The sequence below is a fragment of the Pungitius pungitius genome, chromosome 12 (genome assembly GCF_949316345.1).
Source record: "Pungitius pungitius chromosome 12, fPunPun2.1, whole genome shotgun sequence".
In the NCBI taxonomy this organism is placed as follows: Eukaryota; Metazoa; Chordata; class Actinopteri; order Perciformes; family Gasterosteidae; genus Pungitius; species Pungitius pungitius.
The window spans coordinates 1,950,870-1,970,224 of record NC_084911.1 but is presented as its reverse complement, the minus strand read 5'-3'; the positions used below and the strand labels follow the sequence as shown (position 1 = coordinate 1,970,224).

The 19,355-nt window shown below is 48.5% G+C and overlaps 2 protein-coding genes across 2 annotated transcripts; both read right to left on the bottom strand.

Moving 5' to 3' along the window:
- Positions 1 to 56: 56 nt before the first annotated feature.
- On the bottom strand, positions 57 to 11,204 carry ciita (class II, major histocompatibility complex, transactivator). The gene is made up of 22 exons (XM_037477528.2): positions 10,573 to 11,204; positions 8,498 to 8,560; positions 8,379 to 8,426; positions 8,186 to 8,248; positions 7,901 to 8,008; positions 7,743 to 7,787; positions 7,441 to 7,488; positions 5,544 to 5,735; positions 5,347 to 5,397; positions 5,153 to 5,266; positions 5,016 to 5,066; positions 4,709 to 4,908; positions 3,262 to 4,592; positions 2,550 to 3,086; positions 2,273 to 2,452; positions 2,067 to 2,138; positions 1,903 to 1,983; positions 1,717 to 1,800; positions 1,540 to 1,623; positions 1,347 to 1,430; positions 1,064 to 1,147; positions 57 to 953 (listed from the first exon to the last, which is right to left on the bottom strand). The coding sequence occupies exons 1-22, from the start codon at positions 10,985 to 10,987 to the stop codon at positions 878 to 880; spliced, it is 4,011 nt and encodes a 1,336-aa protein (XP_037333425.2). The 5' UTR covers positions 10,988 to 11,204; the 3' UTR covers positions 57 to 877.
- Positions 11,205 to 12,649: 1,445 nt separating this feature from the next.
- On the bottom strand, positions 12,650 to 17,720 carry nubp1 (nucleotide binding protein 1 (MinD homolog, E. coli)). Its single transcript, XM_037477318.2, has 10 exons — positions 17,623 to 17,720; positions 16,838 to 16,942; positions 16,612 to 16,745; positions 16,182 to 16,250; positions 16,036 to 16,068; positions 15,857 to 15,947; positions 15,608 to 15,762; positions 13,942 to 14,052; positions 13,387 to 13,573; positions 12,650 to 12,998 (listed from the first exon to the last, which is right to left on the bottom strand). Exons 1-10 carry the CDS (start codon positions 17,651 to 17,653, stop codon positions 12,946 to 12,948), a joined length of 969 nt encoding a protein of 322 aa, XP_037333215.1. The 5' UTR covers positions 17,654 to 17,720; the 3' UTR covers positions 12,650 to 12,945.
- Between the last annotated feature and the right edge of the window lie 1,635 nt (positions 17,721 to 19,355).

Below are 19,355 nucleotides of genomic sequence, written 5' to 3'. Positions count from 1 at the left end.
CGAATGTTCTTTCTTGTCACTTCCTTTATTGCCTCTTTTAAAGTCGACATGTTAATCATCTCAGGCTTTAAACTTGGATGTCACTTTACACTTAGTGCACTAGATGGCGTCGGCTCGCTAAAATTATACTAATACGCTACTTGACATATTCTGATGTGATTTGTGTGATCTTTGGTATCCAAGTTTACCAAGATGTTATGAAGGCATGAAGCTATTTCACATTAGTTAAATACAGAAGAATACGTTTGACTTTATTTGAGAGTATGGTCACACTAACTAAATATAGAACTGTTATTCAGTTCTTAATTAGTACCTATTTTGAATTTTTGTCTTAAAGCTCCCAAAGAACTGTATCCTTCATTTTCTTTAACACACTACAAGCAATTGATTATGACTTTTTCAAATAATTTTATTACAATTAGTTCTGCCCTCACTCTAAACACATATCGGCGTAAATATAAATAAGGTACCATGATGAACTTAGTGTTGCTGCGTTTGGACATACAACACTACAACATGCATCAAAATAGAGAACTGACATTTTATAAAAAAGGAAGCCAAAAGAAGTGCTCAACAAATCAAACTCTGTAAACATATAAAACTATTGGAGAAAAAGAGGAAAGGAAAGATGAAACCCTGCGACATCCATTCCATTTACTTTAAAGTGCGTGTGATTGTTAAGCAATGTCTCATTTAAAGCCGCAGCAAACAGCAAACAAATCCATGATTTCATATTTTCAAGTATCAGTGCAAATGTGCTTCTTAACTTTCTACAAGCGTTTAAAACACAGTACAAGTACACACACACACACACACACACACACACACACACACACACACACACACACAGTCTTTGTTCCAGTGAGTGCTTCTCATTCTACTGCCAATGGATCCGGTGGTCCTGCTGCTGAAGTCTCTCAAAGACTCCATATGGAATACACTGGTTCCACATCCTGGCACAGGGTGGGATGGAAAAAAAGATATTACTTTAAAAACACTGTTCTAAAAGGAAACTGGACAACAGCAAGAAGTGTCTCACACACACACACACACGTAAACACACCTCAGAGTCTTCATCTTTTTACAGTTTCTCAGACTTGCTCCCAAACTCTGTGCTCCGACGTCTGTCAGCTTGTTGTACTCCAAGCTGTCGAACAAGAAAAGAAACACACGTCCAATGTCTCATTACCGCGTCGACAGATCAGCTGATCAACATTTACGTGAAACTTCACTGGCTCATCGAGTGCGTTTCAATTTTTCTGCCCGGGGGGGGGGCTTTTGCGAAAGACACCGAGCCGCTGCACTTTCACACTGAGGTGTCAAATGAAAAAAAGGGGGCTTCTTACTCCAGGTCCGTGAGCGACGGCGCCTGTGGGAGGGCAGCCGCTAAGCTCTCGGCCCCTTCATCGGAAATCTCGTTACTGTAGAGACTGGAAGGAAATGGAGGGAGGAGAGAGGGAAGTGAAAAATACAGTGGGCAATGTGCAGCTGGAGGTGTTGTTGTTGTGGGGGAGGGGGTTGTGTGTGTAATATGTATACCTCAAGCCGTGCAGTTTGGGTAGATCCCCCAGTGTGATTGCTAGTTTCTTAACACCCTCGTTGCCGATGCAGTTCTGCGAGAGACTAAACATCACAAAATGCTTTACTTTCTAGTCTAGTTTAGTTTTAGTTTTTATCAGCCATGAGATGAGATACGGGTCAACATGCTTCACTCACTTAAGTATCTCCAGAGATCCAAGGTGAACCAAAGCATCGGCCAGTTTCTCTGCTCCTCCGTCCCCAATCTTACTGTTCTCCATACTAGAGGCAGGGTGGGGGGGGTGGGGGAGGCACTGTCAGACACCCTGAAACAAGCACATGAACCCAGAGAGAGGACTACTAAGTGTTGGTGTGTATATTTACTCCAAGTGTTGGAGATTCTGTAGACCAGGCAGGAGCTCCCAAAGCTGCAAAAGAACCGGGGCACATTTCTCCGGCCCGAGCCTGGAAAGAGAGTTAAAAATATCATCATCATCATCATCATCATTATCAACATCATCATCAGGCCAGATGTCAGAGGTACTCACTCAAACTCCAGCTTGTGAAGCTCTTTGACAGCTGGCACTCCCTCGGACAGGATGGAATCCGATTGGCTGGAACTACAATAAAATGCAACACACACACACACGCACACACTTCAGGTGGAAAGACAGACAAGAGTTTGTGTGCTGCACAGCATCACTGGGCGTGTTTCTGCGTGAGTCCCTGTGTGTGTGTGCGTGCAGGGTGTTACCTGGGCGACAGCCTCTTGCGCGCGTGTAAGTGCACCAGCTTGGCCAGGTGTTCCACGTGACAGGCGCGCGTGGCTTTCAGAGGGTGGATCTTGAATTTGGACACAGTCTCTCGTAAGAGGACTTCTTCGCCACTCTGCTCCAGCTGCTCCCACAAGGAGATGACATCAGCGATGCACGCCCTACAAGACACCCGTGGTTTGACATCGGAAATATCGGCAGATAGTGACGAAAGTGTAAAAAATGGCAACTTTTTGAGGCGTGAGTGGTGGCCAGTACCTGTACGTAATGATGTTGTCTAGGCCGACTAGAGCTCTGAGGCCCGGGATCTGAATCCCTGAATCCTCCAAATCCAAACAGAAACTCCTTCCTTCTCTTCCACCCCTTTCGAGAACGTTCCTCACGGCAAACACGTCCGACGGCGTGAGCGGAACTCCGTGGAACGTCAGGACTTCTGGAAGGTTGGCGGCCAGGTGAGCGACTAGGCGCGCGCCGCCCCCCACTCCGCCGCCGCCGCCGTGCGTGCAACTGGCCTCGTAAACATGGTGACAAGCCTCCAGGACTTGGGCGGGGCTCAGGTCCCCGTGGGAAAGCCCCTCAAGGTGCCTTGTCACCAACGCCTGCTTGGCGGCCACCATGTCTCTGACGGAAGTCTCCGGGGACGAGCGGAGCCTCTGCAGCTCGGCCCCGTCGTGGAACAGGAGCCCGACTGCGAATCGCTGGGTGAGATCGACCTCCTCCCTCTGAGGCCGCCGACGCTCCTTCTGGCGCGGGTGGAAAGGGAGCGTCTGGAGGAAGGCCCGGTCCGTCACGGTCCTGGGGACAGAGAAAGTAAGAGTGAGTCAGGGGAATTCAGAGCAGTAAAAAGTAGAAGTCTTTCGTGTGAGGTCTTTCAAGGGTACACTCTACCCATCAAGCACCGCATTTATCCACATAACTCCAACAGAGATACTGGAAAAGGCCAGTTTTCCTCTGATCAAGAAACACGTACCTTGACAGAGACAGATGAATTGCTGCCAGGTAGCTCTGCAGGAAAGGGTTGGCCCACAGCAGGAAGTGCTCCTCGCTTGCACCAGCGTCTTCATCATACGCCTTCCCCTTCTTTCCCCTCCTTTTTCCATTCTTTTGTGTTCCCGTTTCTTCTCCGTCCTCTCCTCCTCCCCCGTCTCGACCATCACTCGAGACATCTGGCCTCGTCCTCCGGCGGTAAGAGAAGAAGAGCCCTGTCCTTTGGCCGAACGCCTTGAGTTTGGCAGATATGGCAAGTTCAGTGGAGAGAATGGACGAGTTCGCTTTGACACCCTTCCAGGCCAGAGAACTCAGCTGGGACAGCAACGCTCTCTCGGTTCTGTCCACCTCGCCGCCAACGCTCTTCATTTTCTCCCCGTTGACGCCGTCTTCCTCTTTCTCGCTTTGGGTGCGAGAGCGCGTGCGAACTTCCGCTCCGGACCGGGCGTTTCTTCGGCGCCTGTCGCCTGGAGAACTCCCTGAGATTTGTGATTGCGTTTCTTCTGCCGATGGCCCAGATTGAGGCTCGGCCTCTGAGAGCGCCCTCCTTCTCTCCCCTTCCAGCTTCAGGCAGAGCACTCGATGGCAGAGCCCGGTTAAAGTTCTCGGTAAGTCACCCAAACCTCTGCGGTGCTCCAACACCAAGCAGACCAACCGGCACAGAGCAGGGTTCCAACAAAGGAGTTGTAGATAGCTGCAGCTTTTCAAGGTGTCCACAGCGGCTGCCCCGAGGTCCCTGTCAGCGAAGTACTGGGTTAAATATGTTTCTACGTTGGCGGGGTTAAAGCCGCACACCTCCAAAAGACTGTCGGTCCGCCTCAGCAGCTGGCTGGCGCTGCCTCGCGGCCGCGTGGCGAGCAACAGCGTGCAGCCAGGGAGAAGGACCCTCTGAAGGATGGCCGAGTACAACTGTCTCACCGTGTAGGCCGGCGCTTTGCTGTCTTTGTGCAATGACGTTATCAAGTCTTTTTCTTGAGTCTGGAGGAGGATTTCATAGTCCCGCACCTCGTCGAACCCGTCGAATATGACGAGCACGCGCTTGGGGGCCGCGAGGATTTGAGCGTACACTGCCTCAGGGTCCGTGCAAGGAGGGGCCAAAGAGGAGAAGTTCAACAGGAGAGTCTGAAGGCTATGCGAGGTCTCCGGTAAAGAGAGTGCTTTGCCGTCTAAAGAGAAGACAAAGTCAAACTCTAGCAAGCAGTTCCTGGACCAGTCGAGGCACAGTTTTCTGATCAGGGTGGTTTTTCCCATGCCGGCGTTGCCGAGTAGCAGCACGAAGCTTTTGGGTTTGTCTCCCTTTGAGCCTTTAAACATCTGAGTGGAAAAAGACAAACATGAATTATAAGTATTTCTAAGTTACATTTGACTGTGTGCAAAAGGCAAACTGTTCATAGCTTAATTACTTACTGAATTAAAGGGAAAAGTCTTACCTGAATGTGCCCCAAAAGGCTTTTTTGTCGATCTGTATCTCCCGCAATAACGAGCTCCTTCTCCAGAACTTTGTTAGTGTTCTTCCCCGAGTGGAGAATCTCTTTCTGGCTCACCTGCACATCCACGTAATGAGACTCCATACCCTTGCAGCTCTGACGGACGTGCTCTTTGGCTTCCAGAATGTAGTCTTTCACAACCTCTGAAAAAAAGAAACAACCATTTTTGCAGCTGCTCTGTTGTGATTTATCCATGGAAAGTTGTTTTCATCAAAGCCGAAGGGAGGAGTGAAAGCGAGTGGTAACATACGTGGAACATCGAGGACCGCAGGAGACAGCGGAACAGCGGACTCCTTCATCTCTGAAATGCAACAGGCCGAAGGGATTTGTAACAATGGGAACAACCCTACAAAGAACGAGACTTGTCAGAGAGTCGCCGGTTCTCACCGTCGCTGGGGGAGGGGGGCGGGGCACGAGTCGGAGAGACAGCTTTGCTCGCCGTGTCCGACAGAGACCCCAGGGGGGATGAACTCATTCGGACCGGCGCCACCGCTCCGTCCACTAAAAGCCCAAGAGGAGAACGGTCACTAACCCTTTCAGACAACACGCGCACGTCCCAGGCCAAAAACTCGTGTACTCACTCGGGGAGAGGGGGGGCACTTGCTGTCGGAAGGGTGGCGAGGCAGCAGGAACTGCAATCAGATACAGGAGTATGTGCTGTTGATATAGCTTATATGTATACATACATGACAACAACAGAAAAAAAGATGTTCCAGCTACATGCTTGGTTGACTACACAGTCGACATTGCACCAATATATGTGAATTAACCCGCTCACCCAGTATGTAAGTGGGTGTTGCAGCTGTGTTGGGCAGCGGAAGGTTGATAACCGGATGAGAGACTCTCAGAGGGACGCCCTGATATGCTGCAGCGTCTAGGATGGGGATGAACTGGATGGAGGGATGGAGGTGGAGGATCCTCGGTGGGGGGGCGGAGAGGCCCGCCATCTCCGCCGACCTCGGCTGTGACCCTGCGTCGGTGCAAAAAGAAACAGAGCCCTTTGTTGGAGTTCTGAAAAGCACCGAAATGATGTGGAGGAAGCGACGTTTTTTTTTAGTTCATCGACTGCTCATCTGATGACTTCAAAATAATACTTCCTGTTTCTTGATCTAAAATCCACAAGCATGAAGAAAACCATCATGCGTAGCCAAGTAACATCCCTTTAACCCACAAGTCGAATGCGTCTTCTCTTAAGCCGCTCAAGACTCCAGGCCTCGGTTCTAAAATCACTTTATCCACGTAAATCTAATCTTTGGTGTCTAATCTGTGTAGGAGCCAAATGTTCCCATCCAATGTCTTTACTCTATATGTACACTGGGTGGCGCTGCTCTTGGGGGCACCTATTGAAGCGATGATGGACATATGGTGTCGGATCCCGCATAGTGAAAGAGTTGGTTCCACTGTGAACAAAAGTAGTGTCTGTACACAAAACAAACAAACTAAGATCAACAGCAAAATGAACGCGGCGGTGGATTATGTCAATCATTGATTGATTGAGGCTGGAAGAACAACGCGTCAGACAGATCGATCCGGAGGAAACCAGCACCTCAGTAGCCCAGGTAATTCACCGGGCTCCTTTAATAGAGCAATAAGGTGTAATTTAACAGTTGGAGGGTGTAGTTAGGCAACCCTCGAACTGTTACATTATTGAGGATAAAGTACTTCCTCCTACGTACTTTATTGCTTTTATAACACGGTTACCGGCGACATTATAAATGGAAAGTAAATAGCTGCCTTTCAGCACAAAGTAGTTTCAGCCACCAAACGTTTTGTATCACAGAAATAGTCCCTGTAACAGCACTGTCTCACCATCTCATTCATTCACATCGCTCATGAAAGCTCGCAATGCCTCAAAACGTTCGTTTGTGGGATTTCCAGGGGTTTCCGTGGGGGGGGGGTTCTGGCGCCCGCCACCGAGCCAAAAGCTAAAACGTCAACGGTACCGCCCCTTCTAACGTGACTCGCTCTCAACCAATCAGAATAACAATCAGAAGGTAATGTGGGAGATGTTATTAATCCAAATGACAGTGTTTCTAATGTTTGTAGTTGGCAGTCGAGTCAAAAGCGGTAAATCAAGTGCATCATCCTTAAAGGAGAGGCATGCTTTGGAGGAGCAGGAGCAACGGCTGATCGGATGCCTCTTTCTCCAGATGTTTTGACGCTTGACAGGAAGTCCACTCCCACATTGATTGTGCATTTCCAGTTCTTGTGGAAAAGGTCTATTGTCTCTACGATCTGGAAACGAGTTGGAGCGACGTTGGCAGCGTCCTGGATCCGGATCTGGGTTTTGCAGTTGCTGAGGGCCTCCTACAGGAAACACTTTATAAACCGGTATAAGATTGCAGCTGCATTTATGGAAAAGGCTTCGGCCGGAAGGCAAAGCGCCTCAAGCCTGTGCTTCATTCTCGCGTTGCTGCTGCAATGTCATGAAGGAGCATTAAATAGGGGTTCGCTCGTATATCTATGGGAGCACTCGTTTGATCACTGTTTGAAACCAGAGGCTGTCCCTCACGTTCACTTGGACAACCATACAGAACAAATTGATACCACGATGCTTAATATAATACACTTTATTAAGCTGTCCTATATTCTCTACACTCTACATACATTATGTGCATTAAGTGGACAACGCTAATGATTTGTCATTCTGGTTAAAAGTTCAGGAGCTAACTCACCTGGAGGCACCGATGGCTCAGCCGGTTCCAGGACGGTTTTCGGTCGACCTGGAAGAGTTAAACAACATTACGACACGGCCCTCAACCCACCAGAACTTTCCTCAACTACGAAACACCGTAGCGTTTCTGCTAAAGCTCGCTGTGAGATATCCTCCAAGATATCGTTGTGGACAGAAGCAGGTGAAACCACGAGACCTTCACCTCAACGCACCACGACTTCTGCCGAATCGTGAAACATTAACCACAGGGTGGGTTGATGAATATTTTGTGAACGCGCAGCAGACCGACACTAAAACGCTCACCTGCCGCTCTCTGTCTTTTGGGCCGTGACGGTGTGTCCTCATCGGCTGCACAGAAGGAATAAAAAAAAACAGAGCAGAGTAGGTGAGAGGGGTTCGTCCCTTCCATCCTCAGGTGGTGTTTTTCCAGGACGGAGGAGGGATCACGAGGGCTTTCTCACCCGGGGGGGCTCTATTTCTCCTTCTGTGTCTGCGGTTGCCCGTTTTGTCCGACGGCTCCTGCTGCAGGACGTCCGCGGCGGCCTCCTCTGGGTGCATGGGAAGCGCACCTGAAGCGTTTAGGAAGAGGAGGTCAACGAGTAAAGCGATGCTGAGCAAACCGGGGGGGCAGTTGAAGCGCGTTTACGGATTCCGCCCCTTCAGTGACGCACACTTGAATCATCTACACATTCGGGACTCCTCCTTGTTGGTCGCGAAAAGGGAAAATCGAAAGAAGAGCTCCTTACTGCAGGTGCTGAGTTCCTCCTCGCACTCCAGCGATGGGTCGTTGAAGAGCACATCCGTGTCCACTGTGTGTGGGGGGGGGGGGGAAGCACCTGGGGTTCACTCATATGATCATCACGCGTGTGCTGGTGTGCAAGCCACATGTATTGCACACGGCACACTTTGAATGGGTGTTAACGTCTGGTTGCAACCTACCCACAAACTTCTTGAGGTAATCGTCATTCAGGTATTCAGATAAATCATCTAAAACACAAACAATAGGCATTAGTGACGATTAAGACGTTTGGAACAGTTGTCTCTCTCTCAGTACCCACCTGGTATTTCTCCCAGGTCAGGCCAGATGAACGGGTCCCGATCCGTATCCTGCATCTTTGCACCTGGCGACACACGCGCACGGAAAAGCCATTTAGGAAACGCCGCTATCGAGGCGTGAGATTCAGAAAGCGCCGTGCTAAGTTATTTCTTAATCCAGGTATGTGTGTATAATACAGACAATCTGAATCAATCTGAACCAGAGCGTAGTCAGTCTGTGCACCGCATCCATCCGGGATCTCTTACATTTTCTACAGGGGGGGTCAAACACCGGCAGTCCAGACACGGCTACTGCTGTAATACCGCAAATCACAACCTGTGTTACATGTGTTAACTTTGCACACACAGGTGAGGGGAGAGTGACTCTTTGGTTCCACTTTCAACACAATTAATCTTTTATTTCATAGGCCAAAAGGGGAATTTTCCCTAATCGGCAGCCCCTGTGTGTGTGTTTGAGCCAAAAAAAAAGAAGAACTCCAAATCAGAGGGCATTTTAGAGGTTAAACAAATTCCAAGGACCAGCGGAACTTTTCTCTCTGTTTAGGGGTCAAATCCGTTCTGTGTCAATATCGGCTGCATGTCCACTGGGACGCCGTCTCAACGCCGTCGGACCAACAACGTCGGGCTCCACTCCAGGAAGTATACAACAAAAAGAGATACAACCTCTATTTGCCACACAAACCCGCCCCCGTGCAACTTTTCAATTCCAAAAAAATGCGTCGGCTCCAGGTGGCACTGCCACACTGCCACAAAATGGAAAGTATGTTGTTTAACAACTGCGCAGGTTTCACCTGGGCGGCAGGTCGGGGCTCGATTCACACCCTCGGCACACTGACCCTTGAACACACGGGTGGACTTTCAACTTTTTTTAAGCTGTGAGCAAAAACATGTGTTCAACATCGCACAACACATGCAGCTGCCTGCACAAAGAAGGATGATAAAAACAACAGGTGCCATTCTAAGCGCCTCGCCGCCTGACAGCGCACACGAACGACCCGCGAGCAGCTCGCCAGCTCAAATACATCAAACGGAAAAAAAACAAAGAACAGGGTTCTGAATCCCGATCATCCGAGTCACACCAGCGGAGCCGTGCGTTCGGGGCCCCCTGGCCCGATCCTCCTGTGGCCCGTGGGATGGACGGGTTACCTGCCTGCGGGCCTCGCCGGGTGGAGCTCAGACGAGAGCCGGCGCTCCGGAGCCTCTTCTTTCTTTCTGCCGGAGTGAACAACCCCTCCCCAGGTCCGCTGCGTGCTTCCTTCAAGTCGGCCGCACATTGTCTGAAGAAGCTTCTCAGTGCAACTGCAAGCAGTGTTTTGCTTTCACTTTGACTTTAGAGAGACCGGGGAGAGGGAGGAGGGAGGTGGAGGGGCCTGGTGGCAGTGGTGGTGGTGGTGGTGGGGGGGGAGGGGGGGGGGCGAGGTCTCTACCGAAACCAGAGAGGGTGCAGGGTTGTAGGGGAGTCTAGAATACACACACGCACTCCGTTATCGCTGTTGTCCTCATGTGACCCCCCCCCCCCATCATTTCCCTCCAGTCTTGAGTTCATCATCATCATCCAAAACCTTTTGGCTACGGACTCGTTTGCACCGGCTCTACCTGTTCCTCTTTGCTAAATAGGTAACGATGCGGCATTGGATCCAACTATCGATACCTGTTCTTCAACCTTGAACTGCCTAAAGGTTTGGCAGAGTGTGAGTTTGTGTGTGTGTGCATGCCTGTACAAACCCACAAAGGGTCAATTGTCTATTGTTATTACGACCGTCTGATTGGAGCTAAATCAAGTGTCGTAGTGTAAAAGATGACATCACTGTGCATGCGCCCTGGTTTCGCACCAGGCTTGGTATTTGGAATCAAGGCCAACTCAAATGTGAAAGTGAGGCACACAGAGAGCTCCTTCAATCGTGTCCAGACAAACGCCGACCGTTTTAAGCCTCGACAAATGCTGGCTTTTGTTACTGGCCTTTAGGTGGGAAGTACCGAAAGGGAAAAACGCAAATGAAAGGCTCTAACAGAGGCGCAGAGTGAAAGGCACAGTGGCTGCATGAATGCAGGGGACAGAATATGAGTGCCTACTCACCCCATTGAGTGTCCGCCCCCCCCTCCGGCCCCGCATCCTCCTGGGAGTCCTCAGCGCTGCAAGCCGTGGTAGAAAAAAGTTCCGCAAAGCCCGGCGGCACGCCGTGACCCGCGCCCGGGGACCCCGGGCGGTCGGTCTGAGAGAGCAAATGAGCAATGCCCTCTGGGAAGCTCTGCACCTCCCTCATCAGGGCCAGCAGGTCCTCCGCTGCGCCGGCTGTCCGGTCCGCCTGCCAGGTGCCGCCCAAACCTGCCTGCACGCCGCTGCCGCTGCCACCGCCGCTGCCACCGCCGCTGGTGCTGCCGTCGTCTGCGGAGAAGGGGAGGCCTCTCAAGTCCACCTGCGGGCATCCAAAGGTCTCAGCGTACGAACGCAGCGCCTTGCAGGCCGCCGCCAGCTCCGTTTCCTCCTCCATGTTCGGAGCATCGCCGCCTGTCAACCCGGGAGTCACGGCAGGAGCCGGAGGCGGCAACGTTACAGGCCGCCTACCTGCACCGACCACATCGGCTCCTCCTCAGAATTCCCCTCATCCACAACCACTTTCATTATCACTTTCCTGCTTCTGCTCTTCTCGGGGCTGTTTTTTTGGGCAGATCGTGCCTCCTCTGAGAAGATCTGCTCCTCCACAGAACTGTCCAGCGGGGCTCAGATGTTTGATTTACAGTTTATTTCCTTTTTTGTTTAAAGGGGCGCAAGTTTCTCTTTTTTTTTTCAGGAAGCGTTCTCATTAAAAGAGGAAGGTGTGTGAACTATTTCAGTTGTTGATAGAATGTATGTGAGAAATGTCAGCAGTACAAGGAAGTTAGATTATGCTTACTCGAGGAGAATGTCTCCTCCTTTTCAGACTGAAAACTTTTTAATTATCTTCTTAATTATCATCCACCCTGTTGTCTAATAAGCAGTGAAACAATTTTAGTTTGACAGACATGATGTCAGCATATTTACATTGAGCTGAGCTGTTTGGGATGAACACAGCGTGCACAAACTGGTATATGGGTCATTCACAGATAATACCGGTTTGCTGGTGTATTATTGTTCTGTTTTTTTTTAAATTAGTGTCATCAGAGCGATTGAGGGTCATCAGCGGAAATAATTTGTCGGTTCTTCCGTTTCAAAAACAATCCAGTGCACTGCTTTCACGGTACAGAGTGTTTTAAACTCCTGGCTAAGTGGCGAGGGCCCCTTTTGGGGTCACACGGCAGGTGGGGGGGGGGGGGGATGTCGACTATGAGGGGGTGCGGTCTGACAGGGGCCCGTGATACACAAACACACCACCTAAACCTCCTGAAAGCCTGGAGGGAGGGGCAGTCCGTTTCTCTGGTTTCCGCAGTATCAGAAAGAGAAGACCTGGGGCCGGAGGGAGGTGTCGGGGGTACTTGGTGAGGTGAGGCGGTTTTTGGGGGTCGGAGCAGTGCCAGCGGGCGTTTGAGAAGGTCGCAGATGGTCGTGGCAGACTGACTCTCCTGCCCTCTGGAGGGGGGGGGAGTAAGTCAGGTCGGCCGGCCCGAGTCGGGCGGTGGGGGGGGTGTGGTGGCGGGCGTGGTCTTGGCTCGGCAGCAGAGGGTAAAGAGAGAGGGAGCTGCTCAGGGAGCGGTGCCAGGTGGAGGCAGTTGTCCTCAGCAGGTAAATGTTGATTTGTGTGTTTTGTGTTCTGGGGGGGGGAGGAGGGGGGGAAGAGACACGCCAGGAGCGGATTGTGTGCAGAGACCAGAGAAGGAAAAAATAGAAGTGACGTTATACCCTCCCCTGAACCCACACCTGTTACACCTTTATATCAGGTGTTCTGTATTTTCTACCTGGTCTGGAATCCTTTGGCATGAAGGGAAACCTTCCAGTGCTCCAAGTCATTCTTCTTTACCTCAACAGACCAATAGTGAAATAAAAGTGGAGCTACGTGTAGCGGTTTACACCAGCAGGATGCAGAAGCAGTTTCACTTGTGTTTTTCGGTGAATCCCAGGGGAACTACCACACACACACACACACACACACACACACACACACACACACACACGACCCTGCTGAACCGTTTGCTGTCCACATAGTGAATATCATTTTGAGTGAAAGTCCAAGACCAGGTTGTCTCAATTAATCTTTTTATTAATAAACAGATCAAACCATATTATAATAAAATAATCAGTTAAAGTGGGTGCATAACACGATACAACAATCTGATCAAAAGATGACATTTGAGTCTGTTGCTGGTTGCTGAATGGTGATTGGTTCCTATATCTGCCTATAAGACCATTGTTTATTAAATCCTTTAAATGCACCATTATCAACCTGCTGTTATTTAGAGATATTTCATTTCGTCCCATTATTTTCGTTATTTCGGACTCTCCCCTGCTGGTGTTCTGGCCGCCATCGGAGCTTCTTCAGGTGTTGCTCTGCTCCTCCGTCACACGGTTGGAGCAGTAGTCCTTAATACCTGGAGGAAAATAACAGCAGGTTCCAAAAGGACATGAAAACAGCTCTTTGCTTATCAATCTTTTGTTGTTTTTTCTATCAACTACGAGCCGAGTGAGTCATCTGTGTCACAAACTACGTCCAAATCGTCGACTTTAATCCCCTGCTGTGAGTGCATATTCAATTTGGTCATTTCCCTGTTCCCTTTTAGTCGACTGCTTCCCATTTGTTAAGTCTTCACTTCTTCTTTTTTCTTTTAACACATTTGATCAAAAAATATAAAGTCATCAAAAATTAAGAAGCTACTTCGCTGGAATCGAAGCTTCCTTTACTGGGAACGTAACCCGAATGTCTAAACAAAGCGAGACGTGGCAGGGACGCCGCTGCCCCCCCCCGCCCCCCACACTCACTCTGCACGATGCTCAGGTACGCCGCGGCGGCGGGAGAGTCGGGGACCTCGTGGAGGAAGGACTTCCCCTCGTCGCAGCTGCGGGCGATCCTGGGGTCCAGGGGCACCTTCCCCAACAGGCGCAGCTGCAGATCCGCACACATGCGCTCTGCGCCCCCACTCGTGGGGGGGAAGATCTGAGAGGTGTTCTGCAAGGGAGAGGGCCACAAGGAACAAGGCACAGGTCGACTTAGAGACAACCGTAACCGCGGTAACGCCGGCCTTGAAAAAAAAAAAGTGTCTTTTTAAGACTAAAAGTAACCATTTAAAGCAATAAAACTAAAATATTTCTCATTAGATCGATATAGAGCAAAGACCTAAAATAAACCGAATAGACTGTTGGAGATGTTTCACTTGGAGTCGAGGAACTCAATCAAAAAGGTTCGTGAAAGCACCACACGTCACTTCCTGTGGGACGAGGCAGGAAGAGCAAGTCCGAGCCTGCCTGCTCCCACGGATCCTTTTGTCTCGTCACGGCCTCGATATGAATTCATTTTGTTTCATCTGTGGGCCTGACCTTGCACGAAGGACAGACAAAGCCGCTCATGTTCTCGACCACTCCGATGATCGGCATCTTGACCTTCTGGCAGAACCTGATCTCCTTCCGCACGTCCTGCAACGACACCTCCTACCAAAAGAGAGAGAGAGACGTGAAGCAGGAGAGACCATGAGGAAACAAACACAGTAACAAAAGCGGTGAAAACGGCTTTGCTTCCCCCCCCCCCCCCCCCCCACGAATAACACGGTGGGTCTCTTTAGGAAAAGCAGTCGACAGACTGAAGCTGGGCAGCATATTGTCTTGGAGATAAAGAGCAGGGCGGCGCCCACGTCAAAATAAACCTGCCGTCTCCTTTGTTTTGTTACTTTCGTACTGCGGTTAGTTTGGGTTTACAAAGATCCTGGAGAATGAGGAAGTGGTTCTTCTGCTGTCTGACCTCTTCGGTCCGCTCTAATTTAAGTATCAGGAAGTCATTTCTCAGATAGACTTTCACCGAGCAACAAACCAACAACAACAGTTGCTCACAATCACAAACCTGGTGCAGGGACACAGGTTTACGGGCCGAGGGGGGAGCAGAGTGAGCTTAGTTTATCAACCATCAGTGCCGCGACACAGAGAACGTGAAGAGGAAGCTGCCTTTATATTGTATAATATACAGTATTTATTGTAAAGGAAAGATGGATTCCTTTACAATAAATACACAACACACAAATATATATGCTCGCCATCACTGCACTGCTTCTTTTGTGTTGTACAAGTAAATATGTTGTGCAAAAACAGCGTCCTCTGGTGGCTACTGTTGGAGGTTTATGTAGAAGAGCACACCCAGTGGTAGAGAGTGTAATGCATGTAGAAATTGTTAGTGTTAGAATTGTAGTTTTTGTGATGTCAGATAGTAGTTATTACATTAGCATGTTAGATTAAATAATTGCAATATAATCAAATAAAAATGTGTGGTCATGCAAGTCAAACACTGTACACATCAACATGATGTCATTATTGTCATGTTCTGTTGTAATTAAAGTGTACTTGTTATAAGATGAAGACAGACTATGCATGGTGTGGTATATTCACTCATTGATGTATCTGCATTGAATGCATTGGAATGTGAGGGAGGGATAAGACAGGTTTCAGGATGCAGCAGCAGATTCACACCTGGATGTGAAGGGGACAAACCAGGAGGAGACACTTTGAAGCCAATGACATTCAGATGCACCCAAAAGACCCCAAAGACCCCCAGGAGTTTTCAAAGGACCAAAACTGGAGAAGAACTGTAAGAATTTTCCAGCATCCGCTTTGATAAGTCTCATTAAACTTGGTACGAGGATTCTCTATTTTGCAAAATATGTCACTATTCGCATTGTATTTCACTTTCATCAATTTGTTGAGTTATTAAATACTTTTTGATTTTTTAAATTGCAGCCAGTTGACTCATTTCTCTTCATCATTTCGGCCGGGAGGAGAACAAAAGCGTGTGATCTCCCTCGAGGGGCCCTGGAACCTCCTGACATTACCATCAGGTGGTATAATACAATACTAGTTTAATACCACTGTAGCTATTAGTGTCAATGTTACTCTGTGGTGTTTGAAGTTTATTCTGGGTAAAGCGGAATGAAGTAGAAGAAGTCCAATCGGGAGGAGAGAAGTTTCTGCAGCAGTCGCAGGCTGTAAATGTGAGCGCTACCTGGGGTGTGGTGATGATGACGGCTCCGTCAACGTGGGTGGAGCTCAGGTACTGGATGAGCGACAGGTGTTCGTCAGAGGTGCCAGGGGGCGTGTCCACGATGAGGTAATCCAGGTCCCCCCAGTCAACATCCCTCAGAAACTGCTTGATCATCCCTTATTTCAGACAAACAGCACACGGGTTATAATGCTGGGAGATTTAAAAGGGCGCTTAAGATACTATACAAGGCATACACACACACACACACACCGTTCTTCTTGGGTCCCCTCCAGATCACAGCATCATCAGGGCTACTGAGCAGGAAGCCAATGGACATGACCGCCAGGTTGTCATCCACATACTGCAACATACAATACACAAAAACACACACATATAAATGTATTTTGCACGTTTCTTCAAAGAATGAAAGATGGTTTGAGTTAACTCACCACAGGAGACCAGCCTGAGCCACTCTGGTGAACCTGTAGCAGTAGAGATCAGAAGTAAAAGCTCTATGTGATTTGCCCACCACGATGAGTGTGTGTGTGTGTGTGTGTGTGTGTGTGTGTGTGTGTGCGCCGCCGGTAGCGCTCACCTGTTCTCCCTCTAAGCCCATGATCCTCGGAATGGACGGGCCGCAGATATCCACGTCCAGCACGGCGACCTGAAAGCAGAGACACTCTTCAGCTTTGTTTACTGGCAGAACGGACCTGAGACCGTCTTCAAAGCGAGGTCTGAACAGGAAAAATAGTGTTAATGAACTCATGGCTGTATAATGAGACTTTCTCAAATCCATGGAAGTTGCTTTCTGTCCTTATACTGAACTGAATACTTCCACAGCGACTGTGGTTGGACTAAACCTCGGGCACAACGACACAGTAAATAGATCCGAGAAGTTGAAACTGTTAAAAAAAAAAAAAAACACACCCGAAAGAATATGTCCGAGTTTACACAATAGTTTGCTGGGTTCAATGTATTTTTATTTCATTTAAAGACCAGCTGGTGGGTTAAAATGAAAATATGACCTCCTTTGTGCCGTCACTGGCCAGCGCGTGAGCCAGGTGAGCGCTGAAGGTGCTCTTCCCCACGCCTCCTTTTCCAGACAGAACCAGGATCTTGTGTTTGACCGTTGACATCTTCGCTCCTATCTCTGCTATGGCTGAAGAAAGGAGAAGGCTCTCAAAACATCCCGATAACACCAATTGTATTTGTTGAACTGTTCATGAATGATGATGATGATTTTGAAGTTACCAGGGTCGGGGGCTTTGGTGGCTCCAGAAGAACAGATCTTCTGGTTGGGACAGCCCTGACATGACGACGTCTTTCCTGCCTGCTCACTTTCAGTACCCGGGCAGTCTGAAATGGACACGACTTTGTAGCATTTATATTCTTTTTAATAATATATTCTAGTAGAGATGATGGCGTTTCCAAAACATGCCAAATAGGTCAGTGTGACGTCACACAATAGTGTCGCTCAGCGTAATAGAACATTATGGTTATCACATGAGACTCGTGTCACCGTGACTACGCAACATTTCTGGGACTGTTGTCGCAGTTTATTAAAACCTACATTTAGTCCCGTTAAAAAAAAAACAGTGTGTTTATTATAACTTGCTGTGGCATAAAATCGCCGCTAACTTAACGTTAGCTAAGCAAACGTTAGCTAACCAAACGTTAGCCTCTTAGCTTCACGTTCAGTCTCAAAAGACTTTAGTGACGTTTCAAGTGCATCGTTGAACTTCGTAGCTCCGCCAGAGAGTTCGGTTTCATTTCCTAGTACCGGTCCATATGTTCATTTTGACACACGTTTGACGTTAGCTAACTTATGGGGTGAAAGTTGTGATAGCGTAAGAACGTCACGGCGGCGTTGCCAACAGCAACGCGGAGATGAAGAGTGACAGCCGGCACGAAGCAGACAGTGACACGTCGGCGTGGAACACAAGACGCACGCGTACTGAACAGAGCAACGTCACAAGTTCAGAATCGACTTTATTGTCGCAAAGAACCCAGAAGAAAACTTAGGTTGAAAGACTCACGCTCAGGTGCATCGTCCGGTACGTCTGCCATCTTTACACTGGTGTGCGCCGCTCAAAGCCTTCCCCTTCAAAGGTTCCGCATCGGCTGCTCCGCTCCCGTCGCGCAGTTTTTTTTCGTCCTGTCACCGAATCAGTCATCAAATAAGAAGAGTTCAATTGCAAATGTAAGCTATTATTGCACTCCTGTTCCGGTGTAAGTTATTTTATTGTGAAGGAGGAGAGGAAGTAGAGGAAGGTTTCAGTGTTGTGAAGAAAAAGTGACGAGAAATAAAGTTGCGGCCGGCGTGGCGCAGAACCGGAGCCGTGTTGTTGTTTTTTATTAAACCAAGTATAGGCGTACCATAACCCTCGGCTACACAAATATATTTAATTTCCTTTGAGATTATTGTTTCCTGAATCTTGTTTTTGATTGTGCATTCCATGTAATCAATCATAAGATGCTGCATTGATCACTCCACCAATAACGTATTCACGCTTTGTCCACTCGATTATCTGTTGTTCTTCCAACAACTGGGCGGACCACACGCATTAAAACCAAATAGTCTTTGTGTGTTTGTCTTTGTGTTGTGTGGAGAACACGTATCATCCTCCTCACACCCATTGGAATCATCCAAAGCTGCAAAAACACAATGATTTACATTATGCAAACCACGTCTACCTGAAGTACTTTGTGTACCTTAATAACATTATAATGAATGGAGGGATGGGGGGGGGGGGTGCAGAGAGAGACGGACATGGCTGTCATTAGAAGTGTAATTGATCCTCAGAGGCTTAATGTCCAAGCAGAGGGACAGTTTAGTTTGTTTCTTCACTTGTCCTCCTGTGTCACGGTTTGGGTTCATGTCCTGTTTTACTCTGTAGTGTCATGTCTCTCGTGTCCCTGGGGTGGCTTGAATTTGGAATTGTGAGTTTCGTCTTTTGGGTTCTGATTTTTCGACTATTAAAGTCCTTTCTTTCTCGAACTCGGCATCTGAGTCCTCCCTCCCTGTAATGGAAGCGCTGAAAAGGTCAGGTAAAAAAAAAGAATTGGACACTTGTATCCGTGTGAGATCTGGCATAGTGTAACTTGTATTGTGTTACCAGAATAGTAAGGAAAGCATGCGTACATCCTGATATATTTTGTCACAGTGAATTCTAGATAATTTGGTTGTAGGGCTGTTGGAAAATGCAGAAAGAATGAAGCCAAAGTGTGTTTGAAATGTGTCTAACATGCAGAAATATTCGACATGCATTCAGATAAATCAGATATAAGTGACATCTCATTAACAGACATTGCCATCACCAGATGTAGAAATGTGTACAGATTAGTCATAACTTGTAATAAAACAAGAGCTCATTGAATTGTTGATATTATTAATGCAAAGATTTTGTGAGTTGTGCAAGTGTGTGCATTTCAGCAATTACATCAGTCAGTCACACACACACACACACACACACACACACACACACACACTAGACTAGATTGTCCACGATGAAGTCACGCACATTCTGACGAATCAGCAATTGGTCAACGCACACACATGCTCGTACTTCTATCTTTGTGAGGACACTGGTTGGATCTCGTAGCGCCTGAACCTCATCCCAACCTGCCTCAGCACTCAAACAGGCCTTCAGTGTTTGAGTCTAAAACTCATAGTGCTCCTCACAACACTAATTTACACACACACACAGACAGACACACACACACACACACACACTAATAGACTCGGGTCAGACTCGGGTCACAGAGTTAC

What these genes read in the sequence shown, in the direction of transcription:
- ciita (XM_037477528.2), bottom strand. Translation starts at nt 10,987, where the DNA reads ATGGAGGAGGAAACGGAGCTGGCGGCGGCCTGCAAGGCGCTGCGTTCG. An exon ending in TGACCTGGGAGAAATACCAG is followed by an intron (nt 8,427 to 8,497) that starts GTGGGTACTGAG and finishes TTTGTGTTTTAG; the next exon opens with ATGATTTATCTGAATACCTG. An exon ending in GGATCTCTGGAGATACTTAA is followed by an intron (nt 1,624 to 1,716) that starts GTGAGTGAAGCA and finishes TGTGATGTTTAG; the next exon opens with TCTCTCGCAGAACTGCATCG.
- nubp1 (XM_037477318.2), bottom strand. Translation starts at nt 17,653, where the DNA reads ATGGCAGACGTACCGGACGATGCACCTGAGC. An exon ending in TGGGCTTAGAGGGAGAACAG is followed by an intron (nt 16,069 to 16,181) that starts GTGAGCGCTACC and finishes CTACTGCTACAG; the next exon opens with GTTCACCAGAGTGGCTCAGG. An exon ending in TTGTCTGTCCTTCGTGCAAG is followed by an intron (nt 13,574 to 13,941) that starts GTCAGGCCCACA and finishes TCTCCCTTGCAG; the next exon opens with AACACCTCTCAGATCTTCCC.